Here is an 11,209-nt window from a genome sequence, read left to right on the forward strand (position 1 = left end):
TATATAAACAAACTTATATTGGTTGAAAAGACAAAATATCTAAATTTAAACAAGCTATTATTATACATAAAATGATCTTCTGTTTTCACAAGACCAGGAATGGAAGCTCATATCTGGAAATCATCAAGGGAAAATTGAAGAGAAAGATGGTGAACTGACCTTTTCCAGATGGTATAGCCTTTAATCCTTACTACAGAGTCCTGCTGGGGACATGCAGACTGGAGAGGCCTGATAAATCAGACTCAAATGCCACTGAGAATCTGCATTTGTATGCGTATCTTAACAAAAAAGGGATAGAAGCGCTTTGAAGTGGCTCCACTAGGAAAGAGCCATGCTGATGGCTAAAATGGTTTGAGTGCKGAGATAGAAGGCTTCAAATATTCATCACCCAATAAAAAACACTGCCTGGACCTTTACCTGAACGTGGACTGCCTTGGTTCTGTCAGTTCYGAGGGAGGCCTTGCATAAACCACCATTTTAGAAGTACTTGGGGTCTGGCAACTTTTTGAGCACATTCCTGATGTAAAGCTAATGATATCTATTGTAGGACCCTTCAATAGGTACACTGTGGTTAGGGTTGGGCGATATTGGCAAAAAAATATTAATCACGATTAATTGTGGTATTTAGCCGATAACAATTTTTATGACGATTAATCCCCTGGAGTCCCTGGATGCCCTGATATCCTAGTCACATGACCAATTTAAATCACTCTAGTGGGAAATATTTGCTCTCTGCAAAAATCTGTTCCAAATTGTGTCAAAAGTACAGATTTCAGGGTATGCATCAATTTTTAAATTGTGTTGCTAGACCATGTAAAACCGGAGTTATGCTAAATAAATTGCAGAACCTTTTTTAAAAATGTTCGTCATATTTGAAGCAGAGAGGCGAACTGAGTGGACTGACTGGGGAAATCTCCAGTCAGTCTGCCTGGAGGCATTAAGCGTCAAGTGCCAAAAAATAATCAATTAAAGTTTTTCTGACAATTAATTGCCCACGATAAGATTTTGCCCAACCCTAACTGTGGTACATTGATGGTTTTATAGAATCATGGTTTCCCCCAGAAAAATTGCTACCTTGCTACTCGCTACCTTGATAATGCTAGGTCCAAGCTATTTATCCAGTTGCCACATTATCCGCTGGCGTTGACTCTAAAGAAACAAACGTTGCTTAGCCTGGTGGGGGGAGGGGTCAAGTAAAGCCTGGTGGCCCGCCAGTAAGAATTTAGATCGGGTCTACAAAATCCAACCCGACATGGGCCGAGCCCATAGAAAATGTGTCTAAGCCCAATTCAATCTGACTAATTAACTAATTAGAGGTCCGAACCTGAAGTAAACCCAACATAATATTTTTCATTAAGCTTTTAGTGCTTTTGTTTTTAGACCATCATTTTAGTTTTATAAGCAAACCAGATAGGAGCGGCTGCTTGTCTGGTCCTATTGAATGCACAACTAACATCCACGTCTAACCCTACAACTCCAGTGTGGAAAAAAGAACTGCTGCTGTTGTTTATAGGCCTCGCTATGTACGACGTACAGCAGGGGGGCAGAGGGAGAAATAATGATGATTTATCCCCTACGATACATTATTTCAGTTATATACAAGAAAATGATCAAATTTATTGTAGTGGTACATTAGAAATGATCAAACTACCCTAACTACCCCCAATTTTATGAGGATTTTTGGAGTTTAATTTTTGTATTATACACATAAATAAAGTAGCTTAACTCAACTTTAGATAGTTAATTTTTGTTCAGGTTTTTCTGTGCTGTATGTATTCTAAGTTTATCAAAAAGGCACCAAAAAAGCCCAAGCCTGACCTGACCACRAAGCATATGATTTTGGCCTGAATTGAGTCAGGTTCTGGCTATAAATCTAAACTCTACCACCAGGCCTATACCACGTGGGACATAAAGAGTTATTTCAACAGAAATATTATCAAATCAGAATTGACCCTAGGCTGCACTGTAAGTGATACAGCTAGCTGATGCCGCCACTATTTGAACTGTCAGGTAATCAGAATTCTGTGATAATAACCATATACAGAGAAAATTMCAGCAATGTAAAAGTCCATGAAATAACATTTGAATGAACCACTGAAAATTTGGAGATTGAAGCCATTTATAGAAGCAGYAATCCACTTTGGTCCTTTCTGTGTACTGACWAGCCGTTAGCTCATCAGTCCTGTCAACCGTAAACTTTTTTTTTTTTTCAAATTGAGGCTGTTTAAGAAGCTATCAACAAATAGTAAGATGTTAATGGTGCATTATTTGCCATCTTACTTCATACTGGCCAGAATAGTCCATTAAAACTAATCTAAAATCCAACATTAAACCAACTCTTTAACTGAAAKCTACAGTTTATGGCAAAATTAACTGCATAGATATTCTTTGAACATGTACTACATGTATCTGCAGAGTGACTTTTAATTTTACTTATAATTCCAGTTCTATTAAACTTCTGTTGTATAAACAATATTTTAAAAGGAAGATAAGCCGAACAAGAAGAAATAGTGAGTTGTAATATTTCACTGCCCTCTGCTGGACAAGAGTTCAGCTTCCTAAATTAATTTAAGCCTAATGTAAGAAAGAGAACAAGGTATTATTGTTGCACATAGATAATCTTTGAGCCATTGCAAATGTCATTGAAAAGTGCAGAGCACAGTGGCATCGAGCGTTCCTGGAGCCACAGCCAGTAATTAGGTCTGACATTTCACTCTAAAACGGTCATTAGTCACTTCCAAACAGGCCTGATGTGATAACTGTAATATCGCCAAATTGCGGCAATTAGAAACGGTTTGCTGCGGGGGCCTGAACATTTTCTTTGGCGCTCAAAATGTCAAACAAAGGGACAATCTCATCAGTGCAAGGAAGATGAAAATGAGCTTTTATTAATGTGTCATTATGATAAGGTGTCCAATATRCAATGTTGGTCATCCAGAGAGAGTGTTGGTGCTACAGTTCAGAGTGTGTGAAAAGCCTGAGAACACCACGTAGAAGTTTCTATACAAGCTAGATTTGAAAAAAAAAAAAGGTTTTTTTTAATTACCTTAACTGTTAACAACTACAGAAGACTGTTAAAGACCTACCTGCTGCCACTCTGAAACTTTTAGTTTTTAGATAACACGTGAAGAGAAACTGAACACAAAAACAGTTTTGTAAAATGGGTAAAGTCTGAGATAAATGTCCAAAAGTTTAATTTCCCACAAGAAATTCTAAAATATGGTCACTTGTTGAAAATTAACACTAGTTGTAAAAAAATAAAATAAAAATAAAAAACTTTTATCCAGGAACCATGATCAGGTGAAGTTTTCTCTTTATTTTCATATAAATATATGAGTCCCATTCAGACAATATAATTAAGTGAAAGATACAAACAAAAGTTTGCATACTGCACGAACAAAGATAAAAAAAAATCTCAGTTTAAGGATAACTTATAAAGTGCACTTACAAAGTGCTTTTAATAAGAATATAGCAAAGTGTTTTGATTCACTAGTACATCTCATACTTTTCTAAAGTGATTAAAGATGGCCTTATTTAATTTTTTGCTAAATAAAATGATATACATTTGTAATAATTAATATAAGTGCCTCATATTTGTTTTCTTTAACAGTAAATTGTCCTTTTTATTACAGTGTTTCCCAAACGAACCTAAAATTCACATTATATAACTGTTATTTAAAATACAGTGTAAAACTACTTTTTGTATCTTTTTTTKGACTACAGCAGTCTCTAAAGTTTTGGTGGCGAGTCCAACCTTCAAATCTGCAACAACACAGGTTCTCTTCCCTTGACTGAAACTACTGTTGTGTTCCAGCAACACTTCACCTAAACAGGTTTATCTTTTTTTATGCCAAAAAAGAAAATCAAACTTGATTTTGCACAGACAGCTTTGTACTTGGTGTTAAATGTTGTAATGTTTGGATGCTTGAGGCAGTCATCTCTCAACTTTCCAAAAGAACTTGGTGAAACCTGAACGAACGAAGTACGTACGTACGTACGTACTTACATACGTACTTACGTACTTACGTACATACGTACATACGTACCTACATACATACCTACATACATACATACATACGTACCTACGTACATACATACATACATACATACATACATACATACGTACGTACGTACGTACGTACGTACGTACGTATTTATTTATGTATTTCTGTATTTATTTAGATTTTTCATTATGTAAATCAAAAATGCCCATGGTCTCCATCCTGAAGGCTGGAGAAAAATTTAAATGATCCACATAAAAAGGTAGCAGTGCTGGGAACTAAGGTATGAAATTTTCTGAAAAAAAAAAAAGATCACCTCATTATTTCCTTCACTGCTGTTTTTTCTTTAAATATTACACCAAAACAGCAAAAAGTTTAAGTCTTGTACAATAAAATGAATGTAATTTGTCTGACTACTAGTATTATCTCTATAATTAATTTTTGCACTTTCAGCCAGGATWTAAACTTATGAGCACAACTGAACGGCAGTGTGTTTTATTCTGAATAAGGTAGTTAAACACYGCCCTCTGCTGGTTTGAATAAAACATAAAATAACAATATTCCAGTGGTCCTCAATTTTTGTCTCTAGGGTCACTAAGCTTCCTGTTTTAGATGTTTCTCTGCCTGAGTGATTAAAGGCTTCCGCAGAACTTGGAGACCTGTTGAAGAGAAGGGAAACAACTAAAACATGCAGGATCTTGGCCTTCTGGTCCTCATGGACCAAGATTAGGCACTTTTTATTACCATGTAATCAGAAATCCAATTTTTGATTTGCAAATACTGAAATTACATCATGCTACGTTTCAAACCATGTATTTTAAAGAAGYAATTACGTACTAGAAGTTCTTGGGTCTTTAACCATTCAATTGTTAGGGTTATTCTAAGATGTTTAAAGCAAAATAAAAAAAATCTCTGTTTAAGAGGTAAATAACTTGCTGCTTCCTTACCTTACATAGTGAGTCACTCCATATATTAGCAGTTATCAGGAAGTAAAGTGTGTATACGTGAAATAAAAATACCATGTCGATCATAACTTCACTAAACAAACAAGCTTTTAACAAAGCAACTGAACAAAACATTACAAAAGTTACACAAATATAAAAAAGTTATATTTAGAAATGTTTCTACACTGTTAACCATGCATCAGTGTACTTATGCCACAAAGAGRGATGAAGACACATTAAGGATGAGAAAAGAGAAGTTTAAAAAGGAGGGAAGTGAAAGTAACCAACCCGTTTGATGGAGCTGCGGCTCTTCTCCTTCCACTCGTGACTGTTCAGCTCCAGAGTGCAGTGAACATTCGTCTCYCTGTCATAGGAACCCAGGATGAACAGTCTGTGGGCACAGGACCGGATGAAGGGAATGTAACAAACATTTAGAAATGAGTTCTCCTCAGTTTCTGTTTATCAGAATAATCAAATGATACARCCAGCTCTACTGTTTCACTGGTGCTCGCAAGAATCCTGTATTATTAGGTTGTTAATSTTTAAAAGTTAAAGTACAGATACATTTAACACTGTGAGGTTATTTTCTCATTCAATAATCTTTGGTTGTTTACTCCGTTCAAAGAATTTATTAAAGCTATTTATTTAAATGTACTTTTACACAAGAGAATAAAAAATATGTATGTTGATTTGAAGGGATGATGAAACAAACCAGTCCTAAACAGATTATGTGTTTTTATTTCAAGCTGCAACACTGTTCCAAAATGTTTGAAGACAAAGGGGAAAAGACCCCTCCTTTCAACAAATGTTGTCTCTTTATCTCCCCCTACTGGACTGAGGCCATCAGTCCATGTTTTATACCATCTCTGCTGGGTCTATTGTCAAATTTCCTCAGACATAAAATACAGAACAACATATACAGAAAATGAAATAAGYCAACATGCTTCCCTCTTCTGGATATTTACAGTAATAATGACCAACTGGTCTCACTCATACAGGTGATGTAAGCAGGAAACAGCTTCCAAACAGACTCATACAGTGATGTGCTGGATAGGATGGGGTAAGAGGAGAGAGTGGATGATTATAATGGGCAGCACTCATTAATAATAGATTAGTCTGATCCAATCATTTGTGGTCTATAAAACACACCCWTTGTRAACTCGTACACAAAMACWCACAACTTGTTTGTSTCTCCAGCACAACAGAGGAACAGGTTGTGGTTAATTGATCCACGTCTTTTGCAAATTAAAATGTTCCCAATTGAGCTTAAAGCAGGAAGGCAGAGTGTTTGATAAGGTAAAGTGCGGTCAGCCCACTACAAAGATCTTTGGCTGGCTTGTGAATATAAGAGCAACTTAAACTGAGCTAAAAAGACTACAGTTACCCTRAAAGAGGGACATCACATTGGTGCCAACTTGACCCTTTTAGGTCCTGAAGACACCAAATTATAGTCAAACWATATCAAATATTATTAAGTATTTTTGGAGGCTTAGTGTCTGATCCAGGTTTTTTTTTCCTATAGAACCATGAGCACACTGATCGGAGGTGAATTCAGCTGAAAGAACCGCCGACTCCAAGAGCTAACTTTAGCAGCAGCTAAACTGGTGTGCCAGTGTCTCAACCACATCAATACGTAATGCACTGCAGATGTCAGATAGGGCGTAAGGGAGGAGTCACATTTTCTGAATTTACAAAACAGTGGCTTGACTCTGAATCTTGTTTTTTTTTTTCCTTTTTTTTTATTTAACCAGGCAAAACATTAAGAAGAACTTCTTATTTACAATGTCAGCCTGGCAGAAAAAAAAKAAATAACACAATGCTTAAAATGTTATAGTTTTACCAGCACTTCAACTGTATGTGTAGCTAAATCTAACAAATTCCTGTAAAATTTCAGAATTATCACTAAAACGAAACTAATTCTTATTTTCCTCTCTCTAGGAGTTACACCACTGCMTTTTACAATATGAGGAATATCTCATCAGAAACAAACACTTAGCGCTGTATAAAACATAAAATGATCCCTCTAAAGAGTCCTAACATTATAGTTTTATCTTTTTTTTTAAGAATGAGAGCAAACAAGCACTCAAACAGCCTCATATTGTGTCTGTGGGAAGTGAGTTAATGCTGATGGGTCTGAGTAGTTTTCCTTCCTTATATATTTTAATAAGACCATAAATGCACCACACCAGGGTATAATTTGTGGTAGTTTGCAGTTCATGGCTTCCTTCTTTAAAGTGCCAGTTGGGTTCCTCCTCGGTGCCTCATAGGAAACAGCATCACTTAGTAATGGAGGTATTTTCCTGTAATGGTTGGATTTTTTGAAGGCTATGCTCATCTTACCATCTGCAGTTAAAAAAATRGCAATGCTTTGGTTCTTCCTGAGTGGTGATGCCGCTTTCCTTTCCTGGAATGTAAGGTTAGAAGGAAGAGGCTTAGCACGGGAGAGAGTAGGCATAAACTGGCACGCAATTCGTGGAAAGTGAAAAATATAGGCCCCATTTCTGTCTTCTTTCATTTATTGGTTTTTATACTAAGATTTTTAACACTCTTGTATAATCTTGAAACCAGTAATAGGCTAATGCTTGTGAGAGAGTTACTAGCATTCATTTAAAGTTGTTCTGCCTCTGCAGTGCTTAACTTATGGCTAACTCAGTGGCACTGATGAGGTCAATAACTGGTATTTCTTGTGGGAACTGGCAAAGTTAGGTTCTTTAGTCAGAACCGCTCCATCAGGCTGTGTCATCTTTCTTTCCGACACATTGCTCACAAACTGGTTTTGAAGTGTCCGAGTTGTAAGAGATCTCATGTTCTCTTATGGTGGACTCAAAACAGTGGTGGTTTTCCACTGTTGTGTCTCTGAAACTGTTCCGTAGTCTTCTTGTGTTGAGAAAACTGGGCTTATTTAAGGAAGCTACAAACTTCTTTTGTGAGTGAGGAAGAAAAAAGTGCTTCTGGGCAGAAATGATCGATTCTGTGTGAAAGTGCTTTCATGAGATGACCTTGTCGTATCCTCTCACTAAATAACTTGTTCTGTTTCTTCAGAAAGCTCTTTCTTCCCTATGGCCTTTGATTTATCGGGCAGTCGTGTGCTGTTAGGACTGATGTCTGCATCAAAGATARAAACAAAGAAGGTTCCTGTAATCTTCTGATACTCCTGAGGTGTTCTTCCCAAACTACAACGCAACACTTTGGTTCAGAATCTCAACCATTAAGGAGAGTCCTCTCCTATGTAGTTCAATAAAAGGGAACTGAACTCTCATTTCTAATGAGGACATCTCCCGCCTCACTGAAAAGTAGGGCCTTATGATTTTTGTGATTTGGACAACACAGACAGAATCTCTGGCTGTACCTCTCAAAATGGAATCCAGTATAAACCACAGACTCTCATGGAATTTGCTCATTTGGGCGAGTTTCTGAGGTATTTTTTCCACTGCCACTCCCTGTACCTGTCGTTATCCGGTTATGAACACTCGGGGTGAGCTCTCYTCTCCACACAGACGGGGAAAAAAAGGTCAGCCATTGAGAAGAGGCTCTCTGAAACATGAACATCTTTCAAATTAAAGAATGCAAAGTTTAGTGTAAAGTTTAGGGCAGAACATTTTCCCAGCAATTTCTATGAAAGTGGAGAACAACTTTTCTGTAGGTTTTGTCAACACACGATCGACTGGAMCGGGCTTTTAGGTAGGATTTTAGAGGCGGGTGTCAAAACAACCTCCACCCCCTAGATGGGTGGAAAAAAGTTATGGACGGACTAAAACTGGTGGATGGCTGTGGTGAAGAGGTTAGGGGAGTTGTCCTGTAATGCCTGCTGATGGTGGTCAGAGGGTCCAGTGGTGCCAGTGCATGGTAGCCCAGGCTCTGTCAGTGTGCCCCAGTGTACCATCATCAGTGTGTGAATGGGTGAATGACAGTAGTGTAAAGCACACTGGGGTCCCCATGGGGCTTGATATACAAGTTCAGTCCATTTAAGACCGGTGATTAAAAGCATACCAAATACATCACACTGAAGCTGTAACATGTGCTGCCCACCTCCTGTATCCAGGTTAGTTCAGCTTATTCTTTGTGTCTTCCACTGGCTTCATAAAATAATTGCCTCTGCCGCTTACAAAGTTTATGTATGTTTACGAAATTTATGTAGAGCAAAAAAAGAAAAAGAAAACTCAGCTGAGGTGTCTGCTGATACAGGGTGTCGTAAAACAAACCCGTTTTTATGACGCAGAATTCCTGGACTGGACTCGTAAAAATGCATAGGATGACCAATTACAGTCAACTTTCAGGTACATCAGTAAAAGAGAGGAGTGAGTTTATCAAAGATGTTATTATGTGTGCTGAATCAGATATTCCCTTAGGAAAAAAATTAAAAAGCTTAGTTAGTTTTTGATAAAACACTGTAAACAAGGAGGGGCTCTGCCAAAACCGAAGGAAAAATTAGCTTAGCTATACAATAGGCACGTGTGCACAGATTGTTAAGGTTTGTAGGTTTTGTTACTTTGACATATTTAATAAGTTCTCTAAAGCATTTTTATTTTACAAAAGGATTTTTTTWAATGTAAGATTCTATGTTTTAAACACAAAGAATGTAAAAAAGACTGCAAAAGCATTTATTTTTCTGCAGAACCCCAGCAACTTGTTATATTTGTGAAGGTGATATAACAGCCATAAAATTCTAGCCTGGCCCTTGCCTTCCTATGCAGTTCCACTCAATTCTAGTTTCCCTTCACTGCTCCGTCTGGCATTTCTCCAATAGAGAAGGATTTCTTCGGGAGCATTTCATTTGGGCCAATCAGAGAACAGAACGTCGATTTTCTGCGCAGTGTCTTCTAGTTAGTTTAGCAATGGCAGTGGAGGAAGTGAATGAAGCCAGTCCGTGTTGATAAGGATTCCAAATTAAAATAACATTTGTCTGACAAAGCAGCAGCTCTCATTTACAGTTGTCTCGTTTGGCTCGGTACTTCTCTCTTCTCAGTAGGGTTGTTTACAGAGTAGGGCTGGGCAATATCTCGAGATTTTAAAACTATCRAGATTTTTTCAAAAGAGATACAAGACGAGCCTATATCGTTTATATCGAGATGSYCTAYGTTGCATTTTAATTATTATTTTAGATCCGCCAATTCTGTGTCTGTGCTGAACTTCCCACGGCCCCTCCTCCTTCCCACTCTGAAGACAAATCACCCCTCCCCTACGCGCCTTCCGGCAGCTAGCTAAGCTAGAGCTAGTATGAAGATTAGCGTGCAGCATGAACACTGAACAGCCACGACAAGACGGAAGGTGAGAGTGAAAGCACGGGAGAGGATACTGAAGAGCACTTGGTGAGCAAAAAGAAAAACAACGGCTCACTCATTTGGATATGGTTCGGATTCAAAATCACGGATGAGCAGCAGAAAGACGTATTTTGTAGAGAATGCCGAAAACAAGTTCCGACAAAAAGTTCGAGCACTACATATCTTTTCCACCATTTAAAACAGCGCCATAAAAAAGAATACAAAGAGKGTGTGAAACTGCGTGCTGCAGCTCAAACTGTGAACTCTTCCCAGCCTCCTGCACCAAAACAAACCACATTACAAAATGCATATACTTGTGCAGTGCCTTATGAAAGAAAAAGTGAGAAGCGGCGCATGATTACTAAGGCTGTGGCACATCATATCGCTAAAGACATGGTCCCGCTCTCAACTGTGGAACAAGATGGCTTTATRCAGCTGCTAAATGTCCTTGACAGAAGATACGAGTTACAGAGTAGGAATTATTTTGCCAGAGAAGTTCTTCCACAAATGTATACTGACGTTAGAGATCGTCTTGCCAACCAGCTTCCAAAACTGTCTCACTTCGCACTAACCATCGATATGTGGTCCAGCCGGACCTGCGAGCCGTACTTGAGTGTGACCATATATTTCATTGAAGACTGGGAGTTGAAAAGTGCATGTCTCCAGACCAGCTATTTCCCCCAAGACCACACAGGAGAGCATATAGCTGAAGCCCTGCAGGATGTCCTCACTAACTAGAAGCTCAACCCAGCAGCACTGGTGGCTGTAGCAACTGACAACGGAGCTAATRTGGTGAAGGCGGTGCAGCTAAATAAATGGCAGAGGGTCCTGATGCATCTCAGTAATCCAGGTAAAAAATCAAAAGGAAAAAAAATTGTATAGGTCCTCTGGACRGGTTYTTCTTTAATGAAACGTTTCGTCTCTCCTCCAAGAGACTTCTTCAGTCTGAGAGTTTCAGGCAAAATTCAGGCTTTTGAGTCCTGCCTTCAGGTGACTGATACTC

At 38.2% G+C, this 11,209-nt stretch overlaps 1 protein-coding gene across 1 annotated transcript in view; it reads right to left on the reverse strand.

The window, feature by feature from the left end:
• Positions 1-5,233: 5,233 nt before the first annotated feature.
• Positions 5,234-11,209, reverse strand: part of pdzd8 (PDZ domain containing 8) — a gene marked incomplete at its 3' end in the record, with an annotated part of 21,580 nt that continues 15,604 nt past the window's right edge. Inside the window, 1 exon segment of the mRNA XM_014002941.1 lies at positions 5,234-5,336. Coding sequence (XP_013858395.1) covers positions 5,234-5,336 — 103 coding nt within the window.

Source organism: Austrofundulus limnaeus, unplaced genomic scaffold (genome assembly GCF_001266775.1).
Source record: "Austrofundulus limnaeus strain Quisiro unplaced genomic scaffold, Austrofundulus_limnaeus-1.0 Scaffold0, whole genome shotgun sequence".
Lineage (NCBI taxonomy): Eukaryota > Metazoa > Chordata > Actinopteri > Cyprinodontiformes > Rivulidae > Austrofundulus > Austrofundulus limnaeus.